This window comes from Mustela lutreola, chromosome 7 (assembly GCF_030435805.1).
Source record: "Mustela lutreola isolate mMusLut2 chromosome 7, mMusLut2.pri, whole genome shotgun sequence".
NCBI lineage: Eukaryota > Metazoa > Chordata > Mammalia > Carnivora > Mustelidae > Mustela > Mustela lutreola.
The window spans coordinates 63,334,745-63,351,162 of NC_081296.1; the positions used below are offsets into that span (position 1 = coordinate 63,334,745).

Here is a 16,418-nt window from a genome sequence, read left to right on the forward strand (position 1 = left end):
TATCTTCACCTTACACTATAAACTGGAATTTCCTCCCATAAGTAGAAAGTACTTATAAAAAATAATACATAACGGCTAAAAAATGTTTTGTGTGCTCAGAAAATCACTTCATGTGCCTATGCCCACATTAAGTACTCCCCTCTTTGGGAGATGTGGCATTAGATGTCAACATTTAAAGACTCATTGTGTCCTACATCCTCTTAGTCTTCACTTTGTGAAAACAATATATGTTTTTGTATTTTTAAAGACATAGTCATCTATGATGAGAAAAGTTCAAATTAAGTCAAATCTATTTGACTACCTAAATATTGAGATAACAGTGGGGAATACAAGCAGGACTTGGATTTTGAGTAGCTTATTAGTAACTCATTCATCTATTTGTTAAGTAACTATTTTGTGCAGAGCAACCTTGATGTGATAACAGAGAAATATGTCTACTGGTAAGCAGCTTGCCAAATATCCTGACACAAACAGTTCCTTAGTCCTCTACAGGAACCGTTCTCAGAAGGGGTGATGTTGCATTAGCAGACATATAGTAGACCTGTGGCATTAAAATTTCGTGCGGGGACATTAGGAAAAAATGTCTAAAAAATCTCCTTCAGTGGCCTATAGTGAAAGAAATGGTTAAGCAAAGTTTATATAGACCAAATAAGCAGAGGACCACTGAAAGCGAAGCTTGAAATCTGAAACCTTCTAGCTTTGGAACTGATAATAAACTTGTAAGAATTATCTCTTATCTTCTTGGGGTAACCACAGGGTGAGCCTAATCCTACATGGAAAAGTCCCCATATATTTAAAGATAACATTGAGGAAATAAGACCTCATTTTTAAAATATTGTGCTGAATGTTCCCTTTTTTTCACATTTTTTTTTTTTTTTTAAGTAGGTCATGGTTTCGCATCTTGGCATCTGGATCAATTTTGTGTCAGCAGATGACAAAGTAATATTTAATCAAGTGCCAAATGACTGGTAGACAATATGAGTTCTCCCCCCAGTAGGAAGAAGGGGAGAGCAAATGGATTGGAAACATAGGGGAAATTCTATGTTGGAGGAGATGGGACTCGAACTGGGCTTTGAAGTTTTGGCTGAGAGAGAGTTAAGAAAGAACCTTCCAGGCTTGGAGGATGGAATTGGGGGTGGCGGGGCAGGAGGATGGGATTAAGTATATTCCTGGCATTAACCAGGTGTTTAATAAATATCTGTTGAGAGTGTGTTTGTGGAATAAGAGTTGATGGTGTATAGTGGCTCTAGAGCTACAGATTGCCTTGACACCGTCTGATCAGTGTGAATACCCATGCTTGGGAGACCTCTTCCTCTTGTCCTTAGATGATACTTTTTTTCTGTGTTTACTGCAGTTGAAGTTATTTCTTACACGATTATGTGCCAGTTAGAGAGGAGAATTTAATTTGCCCCTGTAAGATTCCCTCATGTTAAAAGATACTGCTTATTTAGATTGTCAGACGGTTTCATACTGCTTTAGAGATCACTCCTGTGCAGTGGGATAGCTAGTGGGCTGCCTGGAATCTTTGAGAAATAGTTCCAACTGCAAAAGTAAGTAAGCTCCTGTAGGCCACTGGAGATATTGAAAATGTCCGGAAAAGACATTGGAAGGTCAGCTCCTGTGGAGATGTAACTTGGGACCTTTCTGACCTTGATGTCCAAAGGCGTTAAACCAGCGTTTGAAGGGAAGATTAAATTCTAGCGGGTACTTTGGGCTTAGCTGGAGCTCAGGCTCTGCAGGAGCCACATGAAAAGGCAAGAAGACTCTTGGTGTGCTTTGGAAGCAGCTGCCTTCCCCCGCCAGCTGTTCACCTGCACAGACTGTTTTTTGTTCTTGGAGGGAGAACTAGGTTCTAACACCACCGTCTGTCTGAGTATGTATTTCCCTCCGAATGGTCCATCTTGTCTTTATCCCAATACTGTCCATCTCTCACTTCATTCCTTTTTCTCTCCTGATTGCTCCATCCCATACACAGGCAGCCCCATGCTGGGTCTCCTGTTGTGTTTAAGCCTTTTTGTGACCTTGGGTGAGGGGTCCCTACTAGATATGGTCTAGTCTTTGTTTCAGTTTGGGTATAACCTTGTCAAAAGGCACTCTCTGCAGCAAGGCAGGATTTCCAGTTACCTTAAACAGCCTAGAGGATCCAGCTGCTTATTTGCCCCAATTCCTTTCAGCAGTAGCTGGCTACTTATTTGAGCTTACATCAAAGAAAGGAAGAGTCATAGAAATGGGTGTGAAAGTGATTTGGGGGCAGTTCTCTACTTGCTTGATTGCTAGTGCTTGAGATAAGGGAAATCCCCCCTTTATATGGTTATAGACAAGATTTAAAATACAATCCCCAAACCACCAACCATCCCCCACCACCCCACCCCATCCCTCCCCCACCACGAGTAATACCAGTATGCTAATACACACGAATGGGTAAAGGACCTCTCCCAGGTTCTTCCCAGGGAACAGAGGGCATGATGCATTGTATGCTGACTGCCACGGAGGGCGTGGCAAGGGTGGCAGGTAGGAAGGGAGAATCTGGCATTGTCAGATTCCCTTCTGGCTGTTTCCCCACGGCTGTGGCAATTGCATACTTCTCACGGAGTCCTTCTTCTTTTACCCTCTTGACAAGAGAAGGTAATAAATGATACATGTATGGATGATGCACACTGTGCTCTAAGGACAACCAGAGCAACAAGGGAACAACTTCAGCTGCCCAAGTCTGAAAGAAACAGCATGTTAAATGCTCTTCCTGGGTTATTTTATTTCATCTTCACAACAGCCTTGCCAAGTAAGTACCAGTGTTCTGCTCTTTGACAGAGGAGGGGACTGAGTGTCACAGACATGAATTAGCTTGTTGAGATGACAGAGCTAGTGGGTGGAAGAGCCAGGCCTCAAACCAAGTCTGCCTGATTCTAGGCTCAGCTCGTACCTCTGCTCCATGCTGCCTCTCCCTTTGAAAGTATTGGACAGCATAGCTTTCCAAGTTCACCTTTCCTTTAGAAGGCACGTTTATCCTCTTTTGAGGGAGATGTAAATAAACATGGTCTTGAGTGACGTACAGGTCATAAGGAACTGTAAAGTGCTTCCTGGTTCTTTGGGGTATTTGTTCTTGGAACCCCTCTCAAGGGGAAGTTCACGCAGACCTTGGAGAGGCCCTCCTGGAAAGGAATCAGGGTCCTTTACCCACTGTTTCTGCTGGGGTGGAAGCAAGCGCAGATTTGCCAGAAATGTAAGTGAGTCATGATGAAAGTGAGCCCTCCAGCACTCAGGTAATCCACTCCAGGTAATGTCACGCAAAGACAGGCTATCTCCCTGAACCTAGCCTAAACTGCCAAATCATGAGCGTGTTAAGAAGTTATTGTGTAAGCCTCCCCCTTCCAAAAAAAACAATGAGTTTATATTTGAGAATTTAATAGAACTGATTCTCAAACCCACAGAAACTTGCTAAGCTTGATTAGCACAGTGTCTCAGCCTGTGACGCAGCAGCAGTCTTTGGAGGATTCAGGGTAGCAATTCATTTCCTAGCCACCAGTGATGCTTCTCCCATTTGCTGGCCCAGACAGACCCTATGCAGAAGAGAGGACTTTGGCCCCATTTTACAACCCACCTGTTTTTGGCCACGTGCCCTTCTCTCTATTGTTTGTGGCTCCAGTTTCTTAGAAGGACCTTCTCTTGATATATTTAAATAACTTGAACTCCACAAAAATTAACCAAGGAAACAAGCTTTCTCTTGAATTTCTAACTAAAAGGTTTCCAAAAATTTCAGCAACATAGCAGAATGAGCTTTTTATTGATGGTCTGTGTTTCCACAACAAAAATACAGAAATGATAGAAAAAAGAAAAAAATAAAAATCTTTTAAAATACAAAACCAATGTTAAACAAAAGAATTCAGTCTCTGGGGGCAAGGAATGAAGAGAGAATGTATGGTTAGATTGGTAAACAAGGGCTCTCACTTTGTAGATCCACAAGGGTTTTTAGCTTTAGATATGGACATGAAGAGTTGGGGCCAGGATTTTTAACTTCCTGAAGGGAAGGACAGGCAACCGGGTGATGGAGGTGAGCCTCCACATATAGCCCAAACCATGAGAAGAGGACTGGGAAAACTCCACTTCCTGGAGAAAATGGCAAGGAAGCTTGCTTCCTGTATATGGTCTTGAGTTGTGGGGTATTTGGAGACAGAAACTAGAAATAGACCAGCACCATTTGTGGATCTGAGTCCAAATTTGCACTCTTATTTATACTGCCGGAAACCCACATTAAGAAATTAACAATAAAACTGGTCTCTGCAAAAGAGAACATGAAAACTTATCTGTCATGGTTATTTCCACAGTGCAGGTCAAATAATTCTTGCTGAAATTAAGTTCACAGTAAAAAATTTACCAACCAAGTGAGAAAACCACCATCAGATGGAAGATGAGTACATAGGCAGGTAGGCACATAGATAGAGAAATTGCATCGCATGAATTGGAAATGAGAAAATGAATATAATAGAAGTTAAATGATGATATTTTAAAACATAAAAATTATATGTGCTGATCTAATAAATGAGGATAAGTGAAATAATAGAATATTAAAAAAAGAGCAGACAGATTTGAGAAAGACAATAAAATTTAAAAATGATATAATTATGATTGAAGTTAAAAGCTCATTAGATGAGGGTGCCTGGGTGGTGCAGTCTTCAGGTTCCATGCCCAGCATGGACTCCACTTGAGGTCCTCTCTCTTGCTCTTCCTCTGCCCCTTCTGCTTGTGTGCATGCTCTCTCACTTTCTCTCTGAAATAAGTAAATAAATCTTGAAAAAAAAAAAATTCATTAGATGAGTGAAGTGTCAGAAGAATTAGATTAAAACAAAAGTTAGTGGGGGCGCCTGGGTGGCTCAGTAGGTTAAGCCTCTGCCTTCAGCTCAGGTCATGATCTCAGGGTTCTGGGATTGAGCCCTGCATTGGGCTCTCTGCTCAGTGGGGAGCCTGCTTCCTCATCTCTCTCTGCCTGCCAAATAAATAAATAAATAATTTTTTTAAAAAAAGTGAATTTTAGGATGGCTCTAAGGAAAGCACCTTTAGTATATAACACAAGAGATGAATAGAGAGGAAATATAAATACTTTATAGCAGTATGTGATATAGGGGATAGTAATGAGGCCTTCTAATAGATGTCTAATATAAGAGTGCCTGAAGAAGAGAATGGAGGCCAAGGCTATGGTGGGTGAAAACTTTTCAAACTGGTTAAAGGCATATATCCTTAGGTTCATAAAGCAGCTAACCAGGCAGGCTAGTGTTGAAACTATTGAATATTGAAGAAAACTCTAAAAGGAACCAGAGATAAATGAGATAAATTTATCTCGTTTAAATGACAAATTATTTCTATAGGGATTGTTATTAGATTGACAGTAGAGTTCTTATCAATAACAGATATCAAGAAACAGTGGAATCTTATCTTCAAATGGTTGAAATAAAAGGACTCGTAGCTTATAATTCTATACCCAGCTTTATTATCATTCAAAAGTGAGAACTAAGTTATTTTCAGGCAAGACAAGACTAAGACATTTTACTACTCAGTGGTCCCATCTGAAAGTACTAATACATAGGTGCTTTATTAACAAGGATAATGAATCTAAAAGTGGAGAACAGAATTCAGAAAGCAGTACTGAAGGAGGAAATTGGCAAACATGTTCATAAATCTAAATAACTATTGAACATTTTAAAGAATAGGTACTATATTCGAGTGCAAAGCCAGGTGTGTGTGTGTGCATGTGTGTGTATGGAGAGGGAGAGATTTATTATAAGGAAAAGGCTCACATGATTTTAGAGGTTGAAAGTCCCAACAGCTACAGTGGGCAAGCTAGAGACTCAGAAGAGCCAGTGATATAGGTCCAGTCCAAAGGTCTACAGGCTTGAGATCCAGGAGGAGCCAATATTTTAGTCTGAGTCCAGAGGATATCCCAGATTGAAGGCAGTCAAGCAGGGAAACTAGTCTTCTATTCAGTATTTAATGTTCTAGTCAGACCTTCATCTGATTAAATGAGACCCATTTGTGAGGGCCATCTATCTTACTCCAATTCATATGTGAATCTTATCCAGAAACACCCTCACAGATGTATCTAGAACAATGTTTGGTCAAAAGTTTGGGTACCTTGTGGCCCAGCCAAGTTGACATAAAATTAACCATCATAGAAACTAAGAAATTATGTTTACAAACAGGGTGGTTGAACAAAAATAATAGACAGAATAACATGGAGGCTGATGGGAAAGAGGGGATTTCCTGATTAGAGGGAGGGCATTCTAAATTTCTTGGGTAGCTTGCCCTTGAACAACATGGGTTTAAACTGCATGGATCCACTTACATGTGGATTTTTTTTATACATACACATACAGTACAGTACTATTTTTATAAACACAGGACAGTATTTTCTCTTCCTTATGATTTTCTTAATAACATTTTCTTTTCCTTAGCTTTATTATAAGAATATAGTATATATTAACATATAACATATAAAATATGTGTTAATTGACTGTTTATGTTATCAATAAGGCTTCCTGTCAACAGAAGGCTGTTAGTGGCTAAATTTTAGGGTATTGTTGACCACCCAGGGGATTGGTGCCCCTAACCCCCCATGTTATAAAGGGTCAACTGTGCTCAGAGTTACAAAGGAGATATGATTAGATTGGATATGGGTTCATTTAAAATTAATTAAAAATTAATAAGAATACAGAAGATTTGAGGCACCTGGGTGGCTCTGTCGATTGGGCATCCAACTCTTGATTTTGGCTCAGGTCATGATCTCAGGGTCATGAGATCAAGCCCAATGTCAGGCTCCATGCTCAGTGGGGCATCTGCTTGAGAATTTCCCTTTTCCTCTACCCCTTCCCTCCCTCTCTCTCTTGCTTTCTTTCTCTCTGTCAAATAAATAAATCTTTAAAAAAAAGAAAATAGAATATTTTAATAATCCAATTAAAAGTCTTAATCTAATAGACGTACCTGAATCCCGTACCTCAAAAATAGGAGATTTAGTAGTTTTAAGACATGTAAAATATTTATAAAAGTTGATTGCATATGAACACACCAATGAAAGTCAAATAGATACCCTCAAATTAATATAAGCATCCCACACTTTGACCAATATGATCAAATTAAAAATTTGAAATAAGTTTTTAAATAATTTATGGATCAAAGATTAAATCATAATGGAAACTATAAAATATTTATAAGTAAATGAGAACACTTGTGGCATATAGCTAAAGCAGAATTTAGAGGAAAAATTATAGCCTTGAAAAGTATATGTTGAAATAAACGATTGAAAATTTAAGTAATAAAGATAGGAAGTTTATAAAAGAATAGTACGACAAACTCGAAGTGGAAAACCAGAAATGATGACAAAAGGATAAATTAAATGAAATTGGAAGGAATGAAGCAGTAGAGAAAAACAAAACCAAAATTTAATTCCTTAAAAATACTAGTAAAATGAACCAACCTCTAGCAAGACTGATTTAAAAAGTTTACACAAATTAATATTAGACTATCTAAAGTAAATTTAATTGAAGATACAGACATTAAGTTAGAGTGGCAGGGGCATGGATTTTATTACTTTAGGCTCTTGAAATATTTCACAGAAAGCAGATCGTAATCATAGGCATTATGCTTAGGTCCGGGCATTGCCTATTGCCTCTCCTCCATAACATGCTTTAACAGGGACCAGTTCTCCCCATCCTTGTGCACGCAGCTCCAAGTGACTGGTGCATTCCTGCTTGGTAAAAAGTTGACATTCCAACAGTTGAAGCAGTGTAAGAGTTACGTAAACCCTGAAATCAAAAGGATGGACTGCCTCTAGCAAAGGTTAGGGAGAATAAGTCTCCTCTCCACATATGGTCAAAAAAGATGGATGCAAGTTGGCTATAGGTAGTAGCTGGCGAAGAGACATCTTACTTATGAAAGATACCAGCTTTCTTGAGCCCTCCTTATTCCTAGCCATCCCAAGATTGTCCAGCTGTCTTTCCTTACCTGGTTGATACTGTTCATCCCTTTGGCAGCTTTTAGCTTCAGAATATGTGTGTAAAATTAAGTTTGCACTCTGGCTTGATCTGAGACACAGAATACTTTTGTGAAGCCGAAGTCCTAAAATCCACAAACAGAGGCTTGCACATCCTGGGTCTGTAGCCAAGGCCACAAATCCCTATTTATTATCATTTTTTTGCTCTAAAAAATGGCAGGTTGCAAGAAAGGAAAAAATATTTTGTTGAGTTTAAAAATGAATGTGGATTCAATATATAGTTTTTACTCTTCCGTTTTAAGTGATTGACTTGTTCTCACAAGCTTCTCTGATTTGAATAGTGTTCTATTCAATATATTCAGATTATTTTTTTAAAAAGTGTGTTGGCTATGATTCTTAATTCTGAAACACAGTATTCAAAAATTTATATTGTGAGGAAAATTAAGATGTCATTCATTTCTTTTTTCTGTAATATTTCTTTTTCTTTCCTCACAAAATAAGAGATCTCATCTTCCTACGTTCTAGAGTATTGTCCTTCCTCTATTTTAAAAAGAGCCTTTGGGTTGGGGGCACGTGGGTAATTCTCAGTAAGTTGAGCATCTGCCTTCAGCTCAGGTCATGATCTCAGGGTCCTGGGATCAAGCCCAATGCATCAGGCTCTCTGCTCAATGGGGAGTCTTCTCCCTCTGTGCTCTCTCTCTTTCTCTTTCAAATAAAATAAAATCATAAAAAAAAAATAAAATAAACAAAGAGCCTCTGGGAGTGCCTGGCTGGCTCAGTCAGCAGAGTGTGCAACTCTTGATCTCAGGGTCATGAATTTGAGCCCCACACTGGGTTTAGAGAGTACTTAAAATCTTTAAAAAAAAAAAAAAAAGCCTTTGATCTGTGATTTGCAGTGAGTTATCTTATAGTTTGGTTCTTACTATTACTTAAACTTTAACAAAATCAACAACAAAATAGCCATTGTAGCTGTTTTCTGTAGAGATTCACACAAGAACCGTTATAGGTAGTCAGCTCAGATAATATTGTCATTTTCTACAGAAGAAGGTAGTGAATCTGAGAGGTGCCATCTTCCATAAATTTGCCCTGGTTGCAAAGTTGATTGTAGACCTAGGCCTGGAAAGTATTTCTCTCACAATGATGTTCTTTTTGGGATCCCAGATATGGCTTCCACACTAGCAGAACCAACACATGGTTACAAACAGCTAAGTACCTAAGTGTGGCTATACTCATGCAGAATAGGAAATAATTAAAGAATAGGAAATAATTTATTTCTAATAATTTACTTTAATTATTTCCTATTAAATAATAATTTAATATTATTAAATAATAATTTAATAGGAAATAATTAAAGTAAGTATACTGCATTTTTTTCTTTGTGGATTCAGTACTGTGCTTAAGTGAAAAAGATGTGATTTCCCTATTTCTTTACACGGTATTTACTAATATTTATCATATCTGTCAGTGATCTTATGGTACTGAACTTGATTAAAGAACATAATAATCTTAAAAAAAAAAATCACCTCAACATGAATGAAGTTGATCCGTGTCTGTGTTCATTCCGTTAACTAGGTAATTATCCAGTATGTACTTTAGTTTGTATTTGTGTGGATAAACCTTAAGCCATTTTGCTGAATGTTTGAGAATGATTCTCTTGGAGGACTTGGAAGAATTGAATCCTAGGCAGGACTAAACTTAGCTTTAATTGAGAGACTTGTCTTCCTCCCGTGCAAAGGAAGAGGAGTTCTGGTCACTGTGGCTTCCACATGCCTACAGAACACAGCAAGGCTAGAATCTCTTGCCTCCTTGTGCTAAGTGTGTGATCTGATACAGCATTCTTCATTAGATGCCTCCCCTAACCTCTGCTTCTATAGGTTTTCCTGGGGTAAGATCTATTTAATTTACAATGGGCTACGAGGAAGCATATTTGGGGACAAAAATTCATATATAAATAATTTTTTTTTTCTTGCTTAAGATTCCCTCACTGGTTAATCAACTTTACCTACTCTCCTTATCTGTGAAATGGATGCAGCTTTTTATGGCAGTTGATAAGAATTATTTTAGAAAGGTTTAGAATTCAGAGATGCTTTTTTGGCTAAAAGTTATTTTTATCAACGTCATTGAAGTTTGACCTGCTTTCACTAAGCTCTCCAGATACATATGCTTGGTTATAAAATACTTAAATGCACAAGGTAAATACCTCTTTTCTGATTGTTCTTGCAGTATATTTTTTCCCCAAGCAGGCTTTTCCGAAGCTAATTTATCTGCAAAGAGACATATGCTTTAGGTCTGTACTTGTTAATTTACCTTGGAAAAATTAGGTCATCTTCAAAGCTGGCAGTGTGGCTTATAAACTTGGCAAATGGTCTAATTAAAAGCTTCTCTTAGATTAAAAAAAAAGGAAAAAATTATTAGTATCGGTAATGTTTTCCTTTTCGTGATTTGTGTACATCTAGGTATATGTCACTCCTCTTGTTGCCCTAAAAGTATGTTGACTGTTAACAGTTCATCTCTTCTCTTCTACAGCTTCCAAGTCTGTTATAAACAGTATGCTACGGGACCCTTCTCAGATTCCAGATGGAGTTCTAGCAAATCAGGTCTATCAGGTATTAATCACAGCTGTCTATTTTCGGTGGCAGTGCTATCTGCCTAGCAGAGTAAAGGATTTTAAACCTCATTTAATTACTGTCATCATAAACTATCACTGAGGTCAGGGTGCACCATAAATGGCAATGCAATATTTGCGAGAAGAGCATTTCACTTTTTAATAGCTTGCTTTTATAGTGAATCAAAAGCATGTGATTTTTGTTTTCTGTGATTAAATCTTAACAGCCTTTTGATAGCTTTTTGTTTTTGTTTTTGTTTTCTAAAGAAAAGTAATTACTGCTTTTAGGACAGTAGTTTACAGGAGCTGTTTTGTAGTCACCCCCGACCCCTTCTCTGTTTTGTCTGCAGTGCATCGTGAACGACTGCTGTTATGGACCACTGGTGGACTGCATCAAACAGTATCCTTTCCCATAAAATTTTAGGTGCACAATTGACGAGCTCAGACTCAGTGGAGAAAATGTGTCTAGCTTTAACCTGACATAAAGTTCTGCTTCACAAAACACATTTCATACTCTCCTACTTTACATTCAGTCAGCTGGAGGGTCACTGCAGACCATCCTTTCCTTCAGCTTAAGGAAAATCAGATGGGCCATGGGAGGCTGTCGGCTTGGCCGTTCTGTGCACAGGCTTAGCTCAAACTGCCGGAGTTTCAGAGAGTTTAAAGGTACAGAGTCATTGGGCACATAACTTACTGTCTGCGAGTGTAGCTCACCAATTCAATGAACATTTTTAAAAAAAGAGAGAGAGAGAGAAATCTGTATTTAAAATGAGACAAATTCAGTTGGGTTTCCTAGAATAAATTTAGAGCCTGGAGTTCAAGGATGATGTGATTAAAATGCCACGCAGACCATCACATCAGAAAGGGCAGTAGATTCTTGTTGCTTAAGTGCTGATTACAATCCACACTGCCATTTGGATCCCTAATAAACAATTTTAGAGAAACCAAGCTAATTTTTCCCTCTGGACTGAACTTAAGGCTATGAAAACAGATGTCCAGTCATTCTTCATTAAAGACATTGAGATTACCAAAGAGTTAATGCTTCTTTCTTGAAACAGGATTTGAGCAGTCACTACTTTATGAAGGAGGATGTGCTTCATTCATACATTTAGTAGTATTGTGGCAATACTAAGAAATTTGATAATCCTGGGTGGAAAATGCTATTTAAAGGGCCAATAACTATTAATTTTTTTAATGAAAATTATCTTCCACCTGAGTCCACAAGTCTTGCACTTCTTAATACTGTAACAGCCTTCCCGATAGAGGTTTTGTGAGTGTGGGTAGCACTGTGACCCATTTCAGACTCAGGGCTACCAATCTGGAAGCTTTCTGTTGAAAGCCTTTTTTGCTGAAAGTCCTGTGTGTGTGTGTGTGTGTGTATGTGTGTGTGTGTGTGTATGTGTGTGTGTGTGTGTGTGTGTGTGTGTATGTGTGTGTGTGTATGTGTTTATCCCACCTTGTTTTCACAAAGACTTAGAGTCTGTGAAATTTTTGTAAGGAAACTCACTCATTTTCTTTTTTATAAAGTTAACCTTTGAAAAAATAATCTCTTTGCAGAGCCCTCTTAAAAGAATATTCACTACCTAAGTTAAAGCCCTTTACATATTTATCCTTCAAGTCTGTTCCCCCCAATGTAGTTTAAATTAATAAAATCATAGCACTGTCATAAGCTTGCCTTTTTATTAAACCAAATTGAAACCATGCTTCTATTTTCAGTATAAAATTAATGATAGCGTTAGAAATTGTAGGAGTGCCAACCTCATGTTGCTACAGTGATAAAGTTTAGCACATTTGTATAACAACTAACACCATCTCAGAGTATCTGGGGCGGAATTACATGTTAATTTTAAAGCACATAAAATAGTTAAAAATCAATTTAAAGTTAAGGTTTTAAAAGCATAATGTCTTTTGAAGGATTGCATATTGATTTTAAATATAACTATCTAATTATATATGCATGGACTAAAGTATGAAGTCAACTGCTTTGTAAATGCCAGGAGGCTATTTTTCAGTAATAGTTGAGATGCTTACGGGAAACTAGATTGCTGTATTGCTGGCTAAGAAAATGGCTTGTGAGGTTATTTACAAGTTTTGCCCCATGGTCACTGCCATACATCAATAATAGGTATTATTATAGACAAAGTCTAAGTGTTTTCTGCTTACAGAGCATTATAAATTCTGTTCAGAGTATTTTCTTTACATTTTTGCCATCATTCATTTTCCTTTTTTGGCTGTGTTATTGCCGGTAGAATTTAATGTAGTACATGATTTCAATTGATAAAGATAATGATGTATGTCTATAAATTGCATTCACTGACTAGATTATAATTTTGCAGTTCCATTATGCCTATTGCCAGTAAAATTACTGTTTTTATAAGCTTTGTGTTCCAAACCTTGTATATTATATATGTTTATATCCAGCAAAGAATAATCAAGAAGTATGTCTTTCCCAAATTTCAAATTGGTGATTGCTTTTACCATGCAGAATAAAACAAGCTGGGAAATTTATAGAGAACCAATTTTATTTTTGCATTGAGGTAGTAGTAGTTTCATATAATGTAAATATACTTGCATAGATGTTTTCTAGATGGATCCACAGGAATTACTTTATTTCACACTGAATAAAAATTAGTAGTTTTCCATGTGAGTGAAAATGCTATTTGTGTGTTGTTCTGATAATTTAGTAATGTTTACATTGCTTACTGTCGGTAAATTACATCATTTTGTAAGAAAGAAAGTACACATTTAGTAAATAGAATAGGTGCAAAAATCTTTTTACTCCATTATGAAAATGTTACATGTAGACATTTGTATAAGTAGAATAAAGGAAATTGGTCATTTACAAATAAGACACCATGGAAAGCACAGCAGCTAAGCGTATATAAATTGTCATTGTGCTTTCTTTTTCTTTTGGTGTCTACAACATTTTTTCCTGCATAGCCATGTTCATCCACACCCCTCCTTCCACAAATAGAGTCACTGACACAAAAGGTGTGAGAAAGCAGCCACCTCAACTTTCCCAAGTGTGACTCTAGGACACAGCTATTACACAAAGACCTGAACAGAGTAGCAAGGAGAGATAATGATGCAGGAAGCTTAAAATGCTGTGGGTTTCATTTCTGTACCATCAGTAACCTCAGTTTCATGATTCAACATTTTAGATGTAAATAATTTACAACAATAAAAGTGAGAGCACATTTATGTGGATTAGAAGTAAATAATTTAGTTCTAACATGTGGGTTGCCCCTAATAATGAGAGACTGTTGAGACGTATTCATCACATGTCTTCAGTGGACTCTACAAATGTATGAAATTTTGTGATTTGAAAATTTTTGTTCCTTATTCTGTTTCCAATTAGAAATTAAATAATCACAGCCATGTGCATGGTGAGGGGAGGAGACAACAGAAGGAAAAATTACAATGATGAAGACTTGGGGCTCATTTTGATGGTGGACATGAGTGGCCACATCTCTCAAATTATGATTTAAATGATATTCACCTGTATGATAAAGGGCAGATAGGAATTTTTTAAACAAATAATGCATACATTTTGTTTTATTTAAATTGCCCTCTTGGAATGCATGATCAGAATTAGAGTCTCTGGTAAGCTGAGGAGTTACACGACCAGGTTGACATTATCCAATGAGGAATCAGATAAATAATATCAAATGCTTTTGACAGAATCGAGTACCAGCATAGGATAATGCTCTTTTCAAACTTTGTGCAGTCTCATCCTTTTGGAAAATAGAGCAGAATTCCCAGTCCTATTCCTGATGTAATTATTTACCAGCCATGGGACCTTCAGCAAGTTCCTTAGCCTTCTTGAACCTTGCTTTCTGTGATTATAAAAATGGGACTAATAATAGTACCTTTTCATGTGGTGGTGGTGAAGATTAAATAAGATGGCAACCATGTGGAAATGCAAATCAAAACTACAATGAGATGTCATTTCGCATCTGTCAGAATGGCTAAAATCCACAACACAAGAAATAGGTATTGTCGAGGATGTGGAGAAAAAGGAACCCTCTTGCCCCATTGGGGGAATGAAACTGTTGCAGTGGAAGACAGTATGGAGGTTTCTCAAAAAGTTAAAAATAGGACCACCCTATGGTCCAGTGTTCACACTACTGAGTCTTTACCCCCCAAAATACAAAAACACTAATTCAAAGGGATACTTACACCCCTATGTTTATGTAGCATTATTTACAATAGCCAAGATATGGAAGTAGCCCAAGTGTCCGTTGATAGATAGAGGAATAGATGGAGGAAGAAGATGTAGTGTATGTACACACACATACACACACACAATGGAATAGTATTCAGCCATAAAAATAATGAAATATTGCCATTTACAATGATATGGATGGATCTAGAGAGTATAATGCTAAGTGAAATAAGCCAGTCAGAGACAAATACCATATTTCATTCATATATGAAATTTAAGAAACAAAAGAGCAAAGGGGGAAAAAAGAAAGACAAACCAAGAAACAAGACTCTTGACTATAGAGAACAAACTGATGGCTACCAGACAGGAGGTAGGTAGGTGGGAGGATGGGTGAAAGAGGTGATGGGGATCGTGGAGTGCACTGGGTGATGACCACTGGGTGATGTATGCAAGTGTTGAATCACCATATTGTACGCCTGAACCTAATATATCAGTAAGTATTTTAACTATACTGGGATGACAATTTTTAAAAAATTAAAAAAGAAATGATAGGCTGGGATGGTAGCAGAGGAAGTAGTGAAAATTTGGGGACTGTTGCATTTAGTTGTAAGTTGACACCAATAAGAGTTGCGCATGTACTGAAAGGAGTGTGGGAGCAAAGTAGGCACCGAGGACTCCTGCGTTCTGGCTTGAACAGCATGAGTTGTCAGTAACTAAGTCGGTAATGAAACAAATGGCATATGCATGTGTGAGCAGCAGAATGTAATGAATCTTTGAAACTATAGCAATAAAATAACCAAAGTTTATTGAGGAATTACAAAAAAAAAAAATTAAACCCCGGGTGTTTAACACCAAGGCTTAGTGTTACAGTATTTAAGAAATATTAGCTAGTAGCAATTATTATTATTATTAATTATTAAATTTATTATTTAATAAATAAATTATTAAAATAATTTTTGCATAATTAAATTTAGTACTTTTCAGGAAGTTGTATGGAGGTCATACAAAAGGCTTTGTGGTGTTCCAATCCTTTGCTTGGCACATTTGAACCATATGACTGTGTATGCATTCCTTTCTAAGCCTTGGTTTCCTCATCTGTAAAATAAGGATGATAATAACTAAGGAGGAAATAACATACATAAAGTACTAAACCCAGTACATAACTCATAGTAATCATGCCAAGACTTTACATGTGCCTGTACATATCTATTTCTACCCATAAGACAATGTGTGTGCACGAGGAAGACTTAAAGCGTCCTCTGCACCCACGCGTCCAACACACAGTCCTTTGCAACATGCAATATTTTCCTGCAGGGTGCCTGGAATTCTCAGCAAGTCAGCTATTTGGCTTCCCACATCACAGAGCATCACCAACTGAAGGCTGAAAGTGGGATGGAATCTAGAAATGCTGGCTCTGGAATAAGTATGGATTCTTAGATGATTTAAAGAACTCTGTAAGACTGGAAACTCCTTTAAGGCAAAGCCTGGCTGGTATTCTTTGCTGCTCTTAGTTAGTGCTTAATAAATGTACTAGTTGAATGGAGGGATTTTAACATAGTACAAAGGACGTTTAAAATGACTCCCCCTCCTTTCAAAAGAATATAAGGTACACATCCCTTTACAAATCTTTAGTTGCCCAAATGCTTGTAAACATTACAGAAATAAGAAGA

At 37.4% G+C, this 16,418-nt stretch overlaps 1 protein-coding gene across 3 annotated transcripts in view; it reads left to right on the top strand.

Annotated features, from left to right (window-relative positions):
* Positions 1-16,418, top strand: part of CDIN1 (CDAN1 interacting nuclease 1) — a 203,406-nt gene that overhangs the window by 76,851 nt on the left and 110,137 nt on the right. For all 3 annotated transcript variants that reach the window (XM_059181110.1, XM_059181112.1, XM_059181109.1), the window contains 2 exons: positions 10,505-10,584; positions 10,934-10,983. In XM_059181110.1, coding sequence (XP_059037093.1) covers positions 10,505-10,584; positions 10,934-10,983 — 130 coding nt within the window. The remainder of the gene's footprint in view (positions 1-10,504; positions 10,585-10,933; positions 10,984-16,418) is intronic.